We start from the raw sequence: 19,073 nt of genomic DNA, 5'->3' as shown, positions 1-19,073 counted from the left end.
TTTTTTTTTTTTTTTTTTTTAATATTTTTCAAACAACTTGAATTTTAATAAACGTTTTCTTTTTTATATTTTATTCCTTTTCTTTTTAATAAATAGCTTCGGTGATGGCTTAAAACTGAATTGTGTCGTCTGCTTTAGGTCTTTCAGTAACGAGTTCAACATATTAGAGTTTGTAGGTAAATGATGGCATTTATTCTATCATTATGTTTGTGGAGACCGAAATAGAGTGTTTATGTGGACAGAGAACTTTCCTGAATATCATTAGAACATGTGGCTAAAGAAAAAAACAAAAAAAAAACATCGTCTTAAAAATAACTAATATCTATGTACAACAACAAAGCTCTCAAACTGTGACTGTCATTACAATTTATTTACTACTGTCATAGCAGATTCGATAAAGAATTAATTATAAGTTTAATTTTTAAAAAAATTAAATTCGACTAATAGATTTCATAGTCTTTCCATAACAATAAAGTAGAAAAATTCTGGGCGCGACATAGGATATAAAAAAGAGTAGAATATTTGAGTTTTTTTGGATCAGATTGTTTGAAGAAGTTTTGGAAGAGTAACCCAAAAAGACAGAGACCGAGCTGACATTATTCAATGGATAAGGCAATAATCACAAGTCTTGAATAATAAATTAAACACGGATCGAGTCATATGGTCAAATTGGTCAAAAATCTGATTAAATGCGATTTAATTAGAAAAAAGGAAATTTTGAATTGAAGGAAATTGGAACAAGCCTTCCCTACTCTAAAGATATATGAGTCTAGAGCGTATCAAGACAAATGAAGATAACATTCACTGCTTACCCCTGATTGGCTTCATAATCAGACATGCTGTGTTCAGACAGCGTATGGTGGGCAAGTTTTTTGCAACTAGTTTCGCCTTAACGGTCTTCGTTTACGGGTACGGTGCCATAGGGGGGTATATTGTAAGGACAAGGCTGTTTGTTAGTGGCCATCTTAGCGGGGATTTCTAATTTTTTTTTTAATTTTGTGTGCATTAATTACCGAAAGTGAGCAACATATATATAAATATATTGTTCTATTCAAGCCAACCTGTTCGTCTCTTCGTCTATGCATGTTCAGAGAGATTGACAAGCTGCACAAAAAAAAGGCCGAAGCAAAGTATATCTACTTTTCGTGAAGCTTCATTAGGCACTCATAACGACCAAAAGGCTATAAAAATTAAGTACAAAGATTATAGTGGCCTACAATCTGCCATTAAATACCCTATGGCATGCTACAGTTATTTATAAAACGGCTTTTCAAACTAAAGCCTTTATAAGAGAAGTGATCGAAAAAGTGATGCGATTCGAAATATTTTCAGTAGCCTTCGCTCTTGGGCGAAAACTTGCGAGCGATAGGTTGAACGGAGGAACTAGTTCGGCCGATATAATAAAAGATGAATCTATCTGAGTCTACCTACTGGCTATTGTGCAGCATAGTGTAGTGTATAAAAAGTCGAAGAGTAGATTATTGTCGGTAAATGTCTAGTGCACCCTTGGCATATGACTCTTCAATCTAAATTTCAATATTTAAGATAGCTATTTGGGAGTTTGAGTTGAAAATGACTCACATAGGCGCGCTTTGTGGAATACTAGATATTGTTATTTATATAGTTGATATAGCACTTTTACTTATGTTTGAATTTCACAACAAATTTTTTGATATCCGGTTTTCTAACAGCGAATCATTCATTGCATTGTGAAGGCGTCTCTAGACGAAATTAGTTTAAAATTACGCACTTTGTATGTTAGGGTGTTTGTTATAGCTTTTCAAAATGACTTCAACATTAGCGTAGCCATAATGCTGTAAGCATGAACTGAATGAACGGTCTTGTTTTTTTTTTTTTTTTTTTTTCGCGGACCTATGAATAATTAACACAATTGATAGCAGCTAAGTTAAGAAAGTCTTTACTAGGATTTTAGAATCATTAAAGTTCAATGAATTGCTTAACGATTCGGATAAGATAACAAAACAACAACTAATTTTGATTAATTAGAGAACAAAGAAATCTTTTTTTTTTTTTTTTTTTATAAATAAGAAATTATATTTTATAGAAAGAAAATAAAAATAAGAAAAATAATACAAAATAAAAATCGCCAACAACAACTGCATACTGATTGTCTTGGGAAAGTAGAAAGTTTCGTCTTTTTAAGCTGACCATTAATATTGATAGACATTCTAACTTGATTACGCCAATTGCCACAGCAAGCAAGTGTTATCCATTTGTCCATTCAAAATAGTTAAATGGTTAATTTGTTAACAAAAAAAAAAAAAAATGCTTAATTAAACAGTAACTTTAAAAGCGTTTAAAAGCCAGAGACAGCCAACTAAAAACAGTATTTTGGGCCGAGTTCTTCATCTGTAAAGTGAGCAAGCATTGAAACAAGAATTCATTCAATTTATCATTTTCCTATGTAAAGGTTTCAATAATCGCAGAAAAATTCAAATATTATCCTAAGAGATGAAACAAGAACGCGATTTTAATAATAGTGATTGAGCAAAGGGTTCTTCTGGCAAATTTCAGTTGAGTGAATTTGGTTTTTCTCTTCGTCTTTTTTTTATATACCATATAATTGATACATTTAGTCACCTGCTCATGTTCTCTGCTACGCGTTTGAACTATCAGTAAAGCGTCATAAACTCAAGGCTGTCTTTCTTCAGTTCGTATCAGAAATATTAGAAACTGAGTTTCGAAAACGTTTTAGGTGAATCTTTATCTAGCCTTCTTGTACGCACTTGTCTCAGCAAAGTTAACGGGCTTAGAAACTTTTAATTTCTATAAGTTGTTTCGTAGCGACACTCTCATTAGCTTAGTTGAACACCACCAAAAAAAGTACTGCTGCCCTATAAGTATTTCCTCAAAAAACTTAATGAATCCATTGAAACTGAAATTCTCAATTAAAAAAAAATATATATTGAACAACTATATAAAAAAAAAAAGAGGGCAACGTTGAAAGTCTTCCTGGCTACCTTGGTAGCACAAAAATATCTTGACTCGCAATAAATGACGATTTCAAATTGCAACTGTACCTTTCCGTCCCGACTCTCCTCTAATGAATTTCTTTAACGATTCATTACAAAAAATCAGTTAAAGTGATCAAATCAAGACATTACCATTTAGATTGGCTTAACGTAATCTAGCATAGCGGACATTTGGAGGTGTACTCGCAAAACGTTTACAACCATCTGTTGTTTTGCTGCATGTATTCTTGCGACAGCGCATATAGCTCGGTATGGATTTATGTCTATAAATATAAACTTCATCACACGCACAAGAAAAACTAAAGATAAAGTTTGGATTTTTTTTTGAAAAGTTTACGCACACGCCCAAACAAACATAGTATATATTTAGTTGCAAAGACTCTAATGAGTTTTTAAGATTTTATTTAAAAGATCCTCAACCAAAAACTCGTTATCCTAACAATGAGGACTAACTAACAACAACTTAAAAATGTAAATAATAAAACGGAAGAAATCGAGTTTAGATTGCATGTATGTATGCTGTGCTATGAAAAATTTGCATGCAACATGTTTTCGAATGCAATAACAACATTGACAACTTCAACAGTACAAGTGTACGGTTGAAACAACCAAAGGCAAACAAATAATGTCGCCAAGAACATTATCTTTGCATGTTACGAAACTTTAAAGGAAAATCCACCCGACGCCTCACGCCTAGATTCGCCTATATATCGCTGCTCATTCCATTCCTTTCACTAATTTTATTTTGCTAAAAAGCAAAAGTATGGTAAAGAAAAACTTTCTGGTGCTTTTTTATATATATATACATATATATATATATATATATATATATATATATATTTTTTTTTTTTTTTTTCTTTGACTTTCTACGATTTCAGGCAGTTTATAGCTTGTTAGAATTTTATAAACGTTTACTTCCTCCTCCACAGACAAACGCTATTTAACAAAATCTATCTTTGGTACGGAGAGAAAACTAAAATAGAAAAATGAAATAAGAACAAAAATTCCATTTACTCCTTGCTCCACTTTATTGCTGTTCTTTTAGTTATTATTGTTTGGTAAAACTTTTCTACATATTTAAATCTACACACAAACATACAGGCAACCATTCATCTACCGCAGCTGAGTGTGTTTTTATGTGTTTTTATGTGTTTTTTTTTTTTTTTGATAAACAAGTAAAATATGTATTTTAATTAGTTAAAAAAGAAAAAATAATAAAAAAAACACATCACTTTGGTTACAATTTTTGAGTTATATATAATAGTCAGTATATATGCAGGCACTACCAGTTTATATCCATTCATCCCGTTCGGCATTTCAGTAAAACCTTTTCCATACAGAACTTCAAAACTTTATTCAAGGCATTTTTCAGTAATTTGATTTGGTTTTTTTTTTTTTTTTTTTTTTTTTTTTTTTTGGTAAGGAACGATGAAGAGCTACCATGTAAATGGTAACATTTTGAATACGTATCGATCATCAAGCAAAATGAAAACTTTATCATTAACTGCATGAAATACTAAACCTATTTATCACACGATGTTATGCGGTATAAATGTCAAGAGAAGGAAAGTGGGCGGATATAGTGACAAGAAAGCTTTTAGATGATTTACAACATTTAAGATAATTGCAAAAATAAGAAAGTAATATTTTTAAATGAATCTTCTGCAAATAAAGGCCAGGATTGTTAGGATTGGCATTGACATTTATGCTAACGAACGTGAGAATGGATTTACCTATATCGACCCTTGTTCTCACGCTAGTTCTAAAGATATATAATTTAAAAAAAAAAAAAATGAATTGAAAAATGTCTCTTTGGCTCGTCTATGTTTGAAACTGCCACGCCTCAGATACTTTTTTAACTATGTAGGTAACTCATCACTCAATAAGTCTCTTGTCTGACTTATAAATGGCGTCACTCCTCGATAGGTCTTTATGATTTCTTGACATTCTGACCTTTAGCTTACAAGTTACAAAAACGGTTTTAGTGAGGTGCCTCTTGGACACACCTTTCGCCGATTGCCATCTAATCAGCTGATTGCCGCTTTAACTCTGGTGTGGAGTGACGAAGCAAAGGTTAACGTTACGGCAGACAGTGTCAAATCTTTTGTTCGCTAGTTGGAAAGGTATTCAACGGTAACAGGCTCATATTATTGAACACTATTGAATTACAAAGCAACATATAACGTACAATTGTTACGTTAGTGCACGAATACAGGCAAAAATGCATGAATTAATATATGAATGCCTTCCGCTATCAATGCATTCTTTAGATATGATCCTCAGCGATTATTATTTGTCGAAAGCCCTTGGAAAGTGAGGGGAACAGTTAAAGTGTATTGAATTCTTCAAAAGCATTCAAGCTTGGATTCAAGTTGAAAGAATTTTATATTAAAAAAATTAAACCTCATTTTGAAAAAGTACGAGAAAATCTCTATTAAGCTTTGTAGATACAAAATATATAAACTGAAATTGAATCAAAAATGGTTGTGTTCTTCTCTTCTTAGCAAGTCTTACTTATTGATCATATCGCTACTTACATAGCGTATAGAGAGAAAAGAAGAGATCAGATTTACGCGAAATCTGTTCTGAAAAGAAAAGGTCACGAGACTCAAGCTATTGTGGAAGACATACGAGCATAGCTTTCAAATGCTCCCAAAGGCAATTGGAGTAAAGTAAAAAAGTATAGGCCATGTAAACCTCTTCGCTCATCAATTCTAATCAAAATTTAAAGCAAGTCCGATATTCGTGAAAATGTTAAAAATGCCTTCAACTAACGTTATCAACAATTGTAAAAAGACGAAAAGTTTTTTTGAATATAACCAAAACATGTCCTTCTCTAATTTACAATTATGGAGAAAATCTTACGATCAAACCTAAATCTTATGAATGGCAATAATTTTCGAAAATTTAAAAAATTAATGTCAAACTCTATGGATGTCGATAAAAAGTTTAACTATGGTAAAAAGTAGAATCGATAATCTGTTCATTCTGCTTTCACACACTTGTTACTGAACGGGACGGGACGATAATTCACGCAGATATAATATTCTTGTGCCCAAGGGACATTCCAAGACGCATTCCGAATTTGAAACTGGCCAGTACTTGATATAGTTTCTTAATCGCCTTTTTGAAATTGGCTTTCGTGCCTTGCGAATATATTGAAAAAATGAAATTATGACACTCTATAAAACTTAGTAGGCGTGACCGATTTTTTCAATAATTATATTCAAATTTTCCGAGATTTATTTGTTGTCGTTTATGAGTAATGAGTGTAATGCATTTTGAAAAACAGTTAGATAATCACTTTACGTAGTACTGTGCTTTCAAAATTAATCTCCATGCAAGAACTCGTAATGTTTCTTCCAAACTTGAAGTCGATTGCTTCAGTTTTGCGGCCGGAAGAATGTTTACCTGGCAACCTGGCACACGGACATGCTTACATCGATTCAGAATTTCACGCTGATCAAGAATATATATACTTTATTGCGTCTCTACAGATTCCTTCCGGGCGTTGCAAACGTTTTGACAAAACAAATATACCCCTCATCCTTCGGTCATGGGTATAATATAAGAATGTTCATGAAAATGCAAAAAAAAAAAAAAAATCCAAATTGTTCGGGGATGTGTTGTTGTATAAGGCGTAGAATGAACTACTCCAAAATGTTAAGATCTTTAGCGCAAAAAAGATTCATCCTACTGGAAACGACATTTTCCAAATATCCCTCTTAAAGTTTAAATTATTCAAATTAACTTTGAAGAAATATTTAAATTTGCTTAAGGCTTTATTCGGAAATGAAGCTTCATCGTCGTCTAATAACATCATAATGCACTTTGCACAATTTTTCGATCGATTGCCCGATATTACGAATTAAATTAATATATTTTCATGCATGATTATGAACATGAAGTCAAAGTTCAGATATCGCGTATTTTCTTCAAAGTACGCCTTAAGGTAAACTTCACGAGGGTCATGTCTTGTACTCTTGAGAAAACCTACTTAAAATTCTTAAAAAAAGAATCAAAATTTTCAGAAAATGAAAAAAAAACAAAAGCATATATATATATATATATATATATATATGCTTATATATATATATGCTTTTAATTATATAGCATTTACGCAGCGCAACAAATTGTGTATGTGTGTGCTTACCATCGTACAAAAGCAAATATTCCCATTCCTTTAATTATAATGAGAATGTGTTAGTTGTGTGTTTATGGTTGTTGTTGTGCTCTTTCGTGCTCGTATTATTGCTAATGAAGTTGATATTTATCTAAAAATGATCTCGAGAGCAATTGAAATAAAATTCTTTTAAGAAAAAAATTATTACCTAAAGTCGATATATTTGCAATATTTGAATAATTAGATGAGAGACGATTTAATTGCGGTTAATTAATTGTTGAAACCGTTTCATTTAAGAACCATATGCGTAACAAATATATATATAATATATTATAACTGATAACCTCGAATGAGTTGCCGTATCGTTGGTTAAACCGCAAAAAGGTTATATGATTTTGTTTAATGACAATAATTTGCTTTTTAAAAGCGAATCACAAAATTTAAATCTTAAGTATATATATATCTATATATATATATATATATATATAAAATATCACATATATATTGGAAAATGGTTTTTTTTTTTTTTAAAGTTTCATTTGATTTTCTCTTTAGTTGTCCATTCATCCATCGTAAGTCAATATTATTATTTTAATGCAATAAAATTCAATTTAGTCGAAATACGATCAAGTTATAAATTTAAGCAGTTCAAAGATAAAAATTACTTAAAGCATTCGTATACACATGCATACGTACATGGACAGTTTTAAAATTTATTAAAGACCACAATGGTCGACCACAAAGTCATAAAAATCCATTTATTTTACTCCTGTGAACCAAAATTGCAAAGCAATTGTTCTCTTGCAATACAATAACAACAATAGCTTCTATTTAGAGAAATCGTGTAAGCCTTAGAATAGATGATGCTGATAAAGTAAAGAATAGAGAATATATCTCATATAATTGCACTTAAATATCCATTATATATACATGTATATATATATATATATATATATATATATGTATATTTTTATATATATATATAAACATATTTTTTTTGCATAAATATAATGCTGAAGTGTGAAAATTCGCATAAATAAATGCATTTTGCAATTTGTAAATACAAGATGCATACACATCCATCCATTAGGCTTATTAAAGCCAATTATCCATAAGATTAAGATGGAAGAGATTATCAAATGCTCATTTATGAATATGAAAGCCTATCGAGACTCGACAATTAAGTGCGATTAATTATTATACCGATATCGATAATGATAATGCAATCAATAGACATTAAATTTTTATTTTATTAAAAACACACATTAACATTATGTGTCCGTGGGCTTGCCTTCAGGTGCTGCTTAAACAAATTTCATGCGATATTTCTTTATCATTTTTGAGGTGAAAATTTAACGGGGAAATTATCACCCACATAGGAACATAAATATTATGTTGAAACGCAGCTGTTTATAATTTAGATAATTTAACTAAACTATATAATCACGCATACCAGTCAACCTTTCTATTGCGTATTATATTTAATATATAATTATCATACATGACCTTTATTCTCTATACTCTTCAACTCGTTGAAGATTAAATATTTTAATTTATATTTACACAAATATTTAACGCGTCTTATAATCAATTAAATAAAAATTTATGCATCTTTGTTTTTATAACCATAGCCTATTCTAATAAGTTAAGTCAACTTCTGGCAAAAATTTTCACTTAACCGAAAAAAAAAAAATCCATTTTAGTTAATAGAAAAAAAAAAAAAAAAAAATAGACTTAAGCATAGTAAAATGTCTTTTCTAATATTGGCATCTTTGTTGCTCGATAGCAATCATATCATACCACCAGCCTATTATGTCTTATTTTTTATCCATCACCAAAGGATGAAGGGTATATTCATGTTGTCAAAAAGTGTGCAACGCCACGGAAGAAGCTTTCAAGGCCCCCCACAAAGTATATATATTCTTGATCAGCATCAAATTCCAAATTGATTTAAATAGCTCCATCTGTGTCCATCTGTGTGTTTGCCCGTCTGTACAATATCTGTTGTAAACCTTCTCCTAGCCGCAAAAGTGAAGCTATCGATTACAAATTCGGCACAAACATTGGAATTTCTTGCACGCCAGTTGATGTTGAATATGACCCAAATCGCTCGAACGACATGCCCACAGCACCACATAAACATAGAAGAACATCTCCGAGTTTCAACAGGAATAAACAATAGCAAATAAATGTACAAAAATGTAAAGGTATTTTCTATGACCGATGCTGTAGCATTTGTGTCCAAAAATTGGAAAAATTTGACCACGTCTACGCGGTATTGTAGGGTATCAAAATTCAGTTGTTCAGTTCTGCAATACATTTATCAGGCGCAGAAACAAGCTTCAAAAACCCCACAAAGTATACAAATTCTAGTCCAGTTGCAAATTTGCAATACGCGTAAACATGCTCGCCTATCCATCTGTCGGTCGGTGCAATTTTATAGTGTTTGTGGTAGCTATTCGCCTGTCAGCGAAAAACGAAGATATCGCCTACAAATTTGCAAAAGACTTTGAAATTGACCGAAACTTTTCAAAATATACGCCTACAACGCCCATATGCCTATGCGCTAAAAACTTTTATTTTGCAAAAAAAAAAATTGAAAATCATTGCCTTCACACTGCGTGCTAATCTGAAAAATTGTCTCCCAAAAAAGGCGAACTTTAAGTTTTGAAGAGTGTTATAGAAATGTTTTATTTTTTTTATTACAACAAGCTTTCCTTCATTAGTCTTCAAATCGTCCGGGGCATAAAACTGCTCTTACTCGATTTCCTTGAAAACTTTAATGGTCGAAAGTGCCTCTCACGTTGCATTGAATGTTTTCCAAAAGCCAAAAAGGACAACAAAGTTTCTAATTTTAAAACCGAGTTCATAATCAAGTCTAAAAACTTCATCTCAAACTATTTACTTAGTTCGGAAGATCATCGAACTATGTGTGACCTGGAATCGGTTTAAGAGTCGTCCTAATCCAATTGTTAGTGACGTAACAAATCAACAAGTAAAAAGCATTAGCTTAGAAATCGTTCGCAGGCGTAGACTTGACATAGGAAATCTTTTCGGAAGTAAAAACCCCGAAATTTCAAAGATTATAAAGAGTAATAAGTCTTTTCGATCATTTTCCCCTAACTTTTATAATCGCCCCCACCCTTATAGCGATTCAGAAGCTTATCCTGATTAAGAATATATACACTTTGTGTTATCTTTGAGACGTGTTTTGCAGTTTTAGAAACACACACATGAAACTCGGGCGTACTGCCATCGTTTGATTGGTTGGGTAAAACAAACAAAAAACTTAAGAATTTCAGTTTTCCAAGTACTTGTGAGAGATCTGATCGTTAGATACGACTACTTCAACTTCAGATTGATATTTGGTAAAAATTTGTAAGCCACATCCTACATCCGGCCTACATTCAATAGATATTGAAACGCAATCTATATAATTGATTCAGTAATAAATTTAGAAAAGTCATGGCCTGGTATTGCCTTAGAATTATTATGTAGACAGCTATTTAGATTGTAGCACATTTTTCGATATGTTCTCAATGTCATATGTTGAAAATGTTGATATGATTGGATTGGATGCAGTGGCGGCTTGCTATGATGAATTATTTAAGAGCAAAGTCACATGTACTACGTGCTACGCAAGTATTTATTGCATGTGATAATTAAGTGCTACGAAAGCAATATGATATTTTTTTTTGAATCGCGAAAAATTTCACTCAGTTAAAAATAATTTGAATCTCATGTATATGCTGAGCATCTCTTTTCACTTCTGTTCGAGGTGATTATCGCTTTTTTTTAACTTAGTTGCTTAGTTGCTGCCGTTTAGTTTATTATAAATAGCATAAATAATATGCAAAAATGTATTTTTAACTAATTTTAAACTTTTAAGTGTCACGTGTTTAGCACATTTTTGCCCGGATAGACGCATTTATATATGTATGTGCTGTAGAAGAACATATAATTTCCCAAATAATTTACACTCTAATTAACAATACAATAATAAATAAATAAACAAACCATACTAAAGTCTATCGTTCCACTTGACACTGTCTAGTAAATATTCTAGCCACGAAAAACAAACGGACCGAATTATAACAAAAAGTATTGTAACAGTTTAGGCATTCATTACGTTTTTGCTTCTCCTTCCAGGTCACATAATTATTATTTATCAGGCGTGGTTGGCGGTAACAAAATGTCAACATTTATCAAAAATAGTTTAAAACTTTCCAAATAAGAAAACACAGGAACCATTCACTAACACCTTTGCAAAAAAAAGAAAATGAAAAGAACAAGAAGAAACCAAGTTCATACAATATAAATATAAGTACAATACGAGAAACTCAATAGAAAAACTTGGAAAGAAAAAAGTGGACCACACACAAATAAAAATATAAAATAAAATACAAAAAAAAAAAAAAACAACAACTTAAAAATAAACAATTTACAAAGAAATTCTGTGTGAAGCATAAGCACTAAGATATACAGGGCAAGCGAGTACGACAGGAGGGAGAAGAAATCTGTGTATAGAGTAAATAGGAAATTACAGCAGAACCACAACAACTTCTACACAACAGATACGTATACAAGCAGCCGCAAATAACTGCATTGTTGTGCAAGAATATAGAACGGACACAGGACAACCAATAGACAAGGTACGGATAGCAAAAAAAAAAATAAAAATAAATAAAAAAAAACAACTACCACACAACACTCAGCTCGGCACTGAATAGAGTTGATGTTGCGTATGCTGCAGAATAGCTTTTCTTTTTCTTTTCATTTTTTTTTTTTTTTTTTTTTTTTTTTTTTTTTTTTGCTTCTTTCACGTTATTCATGATTAATAACCCAACAACTGGTAGCCGACAATTTACACCCAAACCAACTAGCCTAACAACAGTAACAAGAACAAACCGAGCTTATACACATATAACACACACGTTTTCTTATACTGAAAGAACACTTAAAGTATATGTTTTTGCGGTATTTTGTGGCTATTATGATGCTCTCCCGCTACCACCATCACAAATACTCTTTCTTGTTATAGCCGTCACCGAAAGATGAGGGCATAAAAGTTTTGTCATTGCATATGCACAACTATAAAAATTTCGAAATCGATGCGTGACCTTTGTCTATCGGTCCGTACGTCTTTGTGTCCGTGGGTCCGTTACATGTCTTATCAAATTTTCGATTTCGGCAATACTTTCCCGAATTCATAAAAAGCTATGATATGAAATTTAGCGCATTTACGAGAGCGAGGGATCTGAGAGTTCGGCGTAAAAGCAGACCAACCGAGAGCTGATCAATTTATACGCTAGCAATTAATTGAATTGTTGAAACTATTGTAACGAGCGTTGATTTTTTTTTTTTTTTTTTATAATTCTCTCTTACTTATTGAGAATTACATTTATTCGCTTGTCTATTTTTGTTTATGCATTCGTAGGATGAAATCACATCGACCCAAACCGAGTGCATAAAAATTCTGCTTTAATTCTTGTTTTTGTTTTTCATTTTTTGTTTGCAAACTGACCAAATGCATAGAAAATGTAACGAAAACAACAATTTCAGTTTTGTTTCGAGTTTTTACTTACATTGTGTATGTTTTCTTGAGAAAGTTTATTTAACTTTTTTTTCTTTTTTTCTTTTTTTTTTTTTTTTGTTGTTCCCTTTATTTTATCTTCTATAGAATTTACTTTTTGATAAGAAGGAAAATATTTGAAATGTGTTTTGGTAAATTTGGTTTTTCAAATGCTTTCAAGTAAAAGGTCATCTGATACCACATAATGTATTCTAATAGAAGTTGTTTTTATGCGAAGAAATTTTATGTAAATTTGAGATAAAAGGAAATTTTATGATTTCGAAATAAATTTATTTCAGGACAGCAACTTGATATTCATATCGTTTAGTAATGTTTGGTTTTTTGCAGTCTTAACGTTTTCTCAATGCTTAACGGTATCTCATCACTCCCATACAAACCTAAGAAGGGATTATGTGTGCAATAATCAACATAAGGTGAGAGTTTTTTTTTTTTTTCGCTTTCAAATTTTTCTTAATTGCAATTTACATTAATCTTTATATTTTAGGACATTCTCATGTACGACAAATCAAAGAAAACGTGGAGTCAACGGCTCAAAATCCAAAAAAACGAAAAATCTCAAACATCGACAACCTCATCGGTAACGAATACGAATAGTTTCTCTACACCATCAACGAAAGCAGCAGCACATGTTGCTCATAATGTCCGCAACGGACCGACGCTTCCTTCACGACTTCCAACTACACAGCGATCAGCCGCTACAGTACCATCATCTGCAACATCGCCAATAAGCGTAATGCATTTGCCAACAGCTTTGCAACTAGGTTACAATCATACTAGCGCAGGAGCCAACACTGTAGCATACGAGTATCTGCCTAGTGCTCTGACTCGTTCGACAAAATATGCCGAACCTTGGATATACAGCACGGTTAGGGGTATACCAGCCCGTCCCTCTGGTTTATATCATAACTATCATCAGCACGTTGCAGCTTCTGGATATGCTACCAGTCATCCCCATGCAGCGGCCATATTTGCAACGCCCCCAATGACGGCCACTGCTGAGGCAACTGCAGTAGCTGTTGTAATATGTTCGTGTCCCGAGTACCTGAACGGCACTAAACGCCGTGATATTAAGAAGGCGACCGTTTGTAAGAAATGCAAAGGCACACGTTTACCACTAGCAAATATAGGAGGCACCGTCCGTATACATGGGACACCCCCCGGGGGAGCGGTCTTATTAAATGCTGCTAAATTAAGACCGGCTGGATCAGCAGCTACCGTACGCGTAGTGAGTACAACGAAAAAAACAAGACCTTCAATATTAGATCCACAAAGGGACCCGTATGATTTGATGCGTCGCACGCGTTTATTATCACCCGAACCAGGATGTTCCAAGTCGCCTCTTGCCAATCATTCTAGCAGCAGCAGCAGCAGCAGCAAAGATAAATCACGCAATCGATTACGAAGTACAAGTCCCCCCAGGGGACGAACCAGATTACGTCCACAGAAATCTCTCTCTGTTGATGACCCGAACAAAAACGCACTTAAACTTGATGAAAGCTGGCTCACAGAATCCGAAGACACAATGTCAACAATCTCTACAAGTAGTACAAGACGTTCTATACTACGCTGCAATGTTAATCCTTACGATCTGATCTCAATTGACAACCAACTCTCAGCGACTTCTGATTGTTTACAAAATTCAGGTGAAACCGTCGTCGCCAATTATACTGAACCTCCTATAGCAAATTCAGGGAGGAATCAAAAGGCGACCAACACTCCAGTGAAGACGCGGGAAATGCAAAATGATCAATTCAATGTCAATGATGCCGCTTTAAGCGAGGAGCCACCACCTTTTCGGGTTCAAACGAAAGTAGACGCAAGGTCAAAACCCCAAGCCGTTGTCGCCACTAAGACCAAAACTAATAACAAAAAAACAAATAATAAGCCCAACTATTCAAATATTCAGGCTATTGCTGGTCAACGTATCAGTTTGGGTGAACAAAAATCGGCTCGTAAGTCTTTACTGCAACAAACTGCCGACGGTAACAGCTCTTATGAAAGTTTTGTGATAGAGAATGATATGAAGAAAGGTGGAAATGAGGTTGAAAAAATATCAACTAAACAAAGACCTGATACTTTGAAAGTGCATCAAAATGCATCAAATCCCGAATCTAGAAGATTACTATACGGCAATAAAGTAGAGGAGGAAACCTCTAGTAATAAAGATACGTCATCAAGCACAACAGCAGATATAGCTGAGAAAGAACATACCGTTACAGTCACCGTAACACCCACCCATAATATAAAATCGATTTTGAAGCGACCATCATCGAAAGTAAACGATACGACAGAAATAGCAATGCCGAAGGTAGAACAGCGTTCTCCATCTGCTAGCTACCAGCATAAAGACATTTCGAAAACCCAACCAACACCTATCGGCTCAAAGCTAAATCGAGTCTCCTCGAACTCTGCAGCGTTCCCCCCTTCAACGCCTACTGCCAATTCACAATTTTATATACCATTGCCACAAGCTCGCAAAAAAGTTCAGTTCATGGTAGAAGATAAAATCGCTATAGTCAAGCAGCATCAAGATATTAATGAAGATTCAAGTTCTACGGAAAATGAAGACGATAATCAAGCGCAAGAAAATTCGTTTTCTCCCACGTCCGTTAACGCAGCTGCCAATTATGAGTACTACAGTAAAAAACGGGAACAAAGCAAACTTTTACATTACGATGCACAAGAAACTTCTTCGCCACAACTCTCCAGAGACACAGAGACTGAGTGCATAACCTATGATGAACAATTCATACAAGCTATGCTGCTCGAAAAATTACAACTTGACTCCAAGCTAGTGACCCAAAAGGCTGCAGCAGACGCAGCAATGCTGGTAGCTACAACAGTAACGTCAACGCCAACACCAACACCAACACCAACACCAACAACAACACCAATAACAACAACGACAACAACAACAATGATAACGACAATAACCTCACCAGACAACAACGGAACCAACAAAGTAGAAGATGCTGAACACGTTACCATAACTGTAGGCAACAATAAAACAGATTACGAAGATGTATTTCCTAATGGAATATCAACAAAAATTCTACACAAAACTGAAACTGTAACAGAAAATGCAAACAACAAACATACCGATAACAAATCCGAAATACAGCATCAGCAGAAACAACAAAAACAACAACAACAACAACAACAACAACAACAGCAAATTATAAATGAAAAACACTATAACGTTGATAAAACATCATTTACAGCAAGTGAATCAACGTCACCGTTACCACTGCATGTCATAGATAGTAAAGTTGACGACAAGAACCATGAGGTCTATATGCCATCTAAAGGCAACAATGATGATGGCTGTGCTGCTGATGATAATGATGATGGCAATCGTGATGGTAACGGTGATGAAAACGATAATAATGAACGAAAATTTGAAATGGGTGACACTGATGATGTTTATGATGATCATTACAACAATCTTGTTGATAACTCTGTCACTAACACTAACAGTTCAAAAATTACAAATACAGCCGGTAAAGATGAAATGACCCACACTGATAATGTAACTGATGATAGCATCAGCATCAGCAATAATGATAATGATAACAGCATTAATGTGCCGAAAGCTCAACTTTATGGTAAGTTACTCTTCATTCATTCATTCATTCATTCATTCATTCATTCATTATTCTGCTTATATTAGACAAATGCAAAATAGTTGCCAAATAGATGCATTTCGATTACACGGCTATATAACCAACAAAATTAGGTTAAAATAAATTAGCCGGAAATAGCGAAACATTTTAAAAATTCTATAAGAGTGCAACACCAAGATCACAACATCTATATACGCATATATATTGCTAATTGTAGGCAGCCTAATTTGTTTTGTAAGTGAGAAACACAAAAAAAAATCATTCAAATACATTCTGTGACTTGTAAAGGGACCTCGCCTCACTATTCAACAGATTGGACAATCGAGTGAAGCAAAAAAAAATTTATTCTGTCTATAACTTATTGTTACGAAATTCGCTTTTCTCGGATACGGTTCGTATCACCGGATCGTCGATATTCTTATCAAGAGAGACACACTTGCACGTGTTCACTATAAGACTCTTTTATTTACAATCAATTTGTTTAAGGGTAGGTCTATTTACATTTTACGTTGGCAATAGTCTCGACTGCTCAACTCTAACATTCTTTTTCGACTTAAATGCAACTGCTCTTGTCCGACTGACTCTGCCTTCCGCAAGTCGCCTATTTATATACGTTTTTACAAGCATTTTACTATAACCTAAGTTCATTGCTTCATTTTTGATCCATTAATCTGCCTTGACGCGCTGGGAATGTACACTTGGGTCTTCCCTCTCCAGGGAATTTATTATTTGGGAATAAATTGGATTTGAGATTTCCGTAACACTATCAATAAATTAAACTTTCAATTTAATATCTAACGAGCCCAAGTCCCGATAAAGTCTACGCAAACACGCAGTGATTCTCGCAACGTATCTCTTTACAAATTATTGTTACTACGAAAAGATAGCACCGACGCTAAACAACAACAACAACAACAAGAGCAACAAAATCTCAATCATTCCTCGCGAAAATATTAAATCGTTTTAAAAATGATTCGATCATCACAACAAAGAAAACTCCATACATAGATACGTTTCAGTCATTAAGCTACGATAGAAGATATTCTGTATTGGTTGAGCTACATTGTCAAGTTCCTCTTTCCTCCCTTTCCTCTCGCCTATCTTTCATATATATCGTTTATAATGCAGCAAATTGTTTAATCTTAAATTAGATTATATGCTCAATGATAAGCAAATTTTAATTATACATACAAGTCTTGCAAGGTGAGGGATCACGTTTCTATTTACGGAAATGGAATTTATTTCGCAATAATGTCTTTGGGGAATAATAGAATCATCAATCAAACTTACTTACCGACTATTTTTCGAGGCAATGCAAATCAGCAAAACATTCACAACTGTGACAGTCCGGTCATCCGTTTATAATATCAGCGCAAATAAATAACTTTCTTAACATTTCAAGCGTCATGTTGCCAGTGATTAAGAAAAACAAAAAAAAAAAAAAAAAAAAACAACTTCAAACACTATCTTTTTCTCGTCATATAAGAAGCGAAAAGCCTCGTTTAAGTGAAGTATACGAGAATTATGGGGGGGGACACACACAAACATATATATGTACATATACACATGCACATTTTCAGGGACGATTACTGTATTCGGAAGACATATTTCGAACATGCATAATGGATTACTTAAAATATGGTATGGAAATTGGTTTCAATCTAGGCAGTGTTAGCTCGCTAATAATGCACGGCTTATGACGTGAAGAGTCTGCTTGAATTATTGACGCTAATATTTCTAATAGCGTATAATATTGAAAGGAGAACCAGTTTTGGGCTAAATATTGAAAAAATTTTCTAATTATCCAAGTAATTGATATCGTTTTTGAACATTATATAGTTTTGTGCAAAACTGTTAATGACACTAACATTTTATTGTTTTACTTAAATCATTATGGGCTTTTTTTTTTTGTTTTTTTTTTTTTTTTTGGAAGCTCACCTCACCTCACGACTGTTTATGGCTCAATTAACTTGAACAAATGGCAACTGTATTCTATGAGAAGCTATGAAAATCCTCTAATTATGTAACTCTTTTTATATACGTATTTTTTGTATGAAATGTTTGTATGTGCAAAAAGTATGGCTGCAATAAATTGCTGCAAGACGAGCAATAAATAAACGAAACGCCTACAACCAGTACTACGACTACTACTAATAGTGAGTGGAAGCAACACGTGCTTCATAAATCAAATTATAAATAAACACAAACACGTACAAATAATGCTGCTAAAGTTGACTTAGCAACGTTAATATGTGTGGTGAAGAAAAATTGTAGCAAAATTTGTGCTCCGCCACACTTCCGCTCCATACGCAAAATAAACCGCTTTTTATAACGGCCAAGTTTTACAAACACAATTAAAGTTAGTTTTAGAAAGTGCTTAACGTGAACAAAGTTAACGAATGTTGAAAGTCGAAGTTGCCACACAACGTAAAACCCATAATAGCATCCGAGGCAACTATGATTGCCTGCCTGGATGCGAGCCGACAATGACTTACCTACTACTACTTACCTAATGGCCTAAGTGTCGTCTGATTGTAAGCATTGATATTGAGTGTGTGTCGCTTGTGTCGCATGCTTCTCGCAATGCCTCAACAAATTTGCAAACAAGATGAAAACTTTCAGCAAAAACGTATGGCAACGACAGTAGAGTAATTGTCACACAAAATCAGCCAAGCCAAATTGTTAAGCACGCATACACACACACACACACACACACACACACACACACACACACACACACA

General features: G+C 33.6%; 1 protein-coding gene across 10 annotated transcripts in view; it reads left to right on the top strand.

Moving 5' to 3' along the window:
• Positions 1 to 19,073, top strand: part of LOC119631675 — a 174,575-nt gene that overhangs the window by 133,331 nt on the left and 22,171 nt on the right. For 9 of the 10 annotated variants that reach the window (XM_038024087.1, XM_038024086.1, XM_038024085.1 and 6 more), the window contains 2 exons: positions 13,037 to 13,122; positions 13,194 to 16,314. In XM_038024087.1, coding sequence (XP_037880015.1) covers positions 13,203 to 16,314 — 3,112 coding nt within the window. In that variant the 5' untranslated portion in view covers positions 13,037 to 13,122; positions 13,194 to 13,202. Of the gene's footprint in view, positions 1 to 13,016; positions 13,123 to 13,193; positions 16,315 to 19,073 lie in introns of all 10 variants that reach the window. The other variant, XM_038024088.1, reaches the window with a different exon arrangement.

The sequence above is a fragment of the Glossina fuscipes genome, unplaced genomic scaffold, assembly GCF_014805625.2.
Source record: "Glossina fuscipes isolate IAEA_lab_2018 unplaced genomic scaffold, Yale_Gfus_2 1, whole genome shotgun sequence".
Classification (NCBI taxonomy): domain Eukaryota; kingdom Metazoa; phylum Arthropoda; class Insecta; order Diptera; family Glossinidae; genus Glossina; species Glossina fuscipes.
Note: the sequence above shows the minus strand (reverse complement) of the source record. Positions and strands in the feature narration are given on the sequence as shown.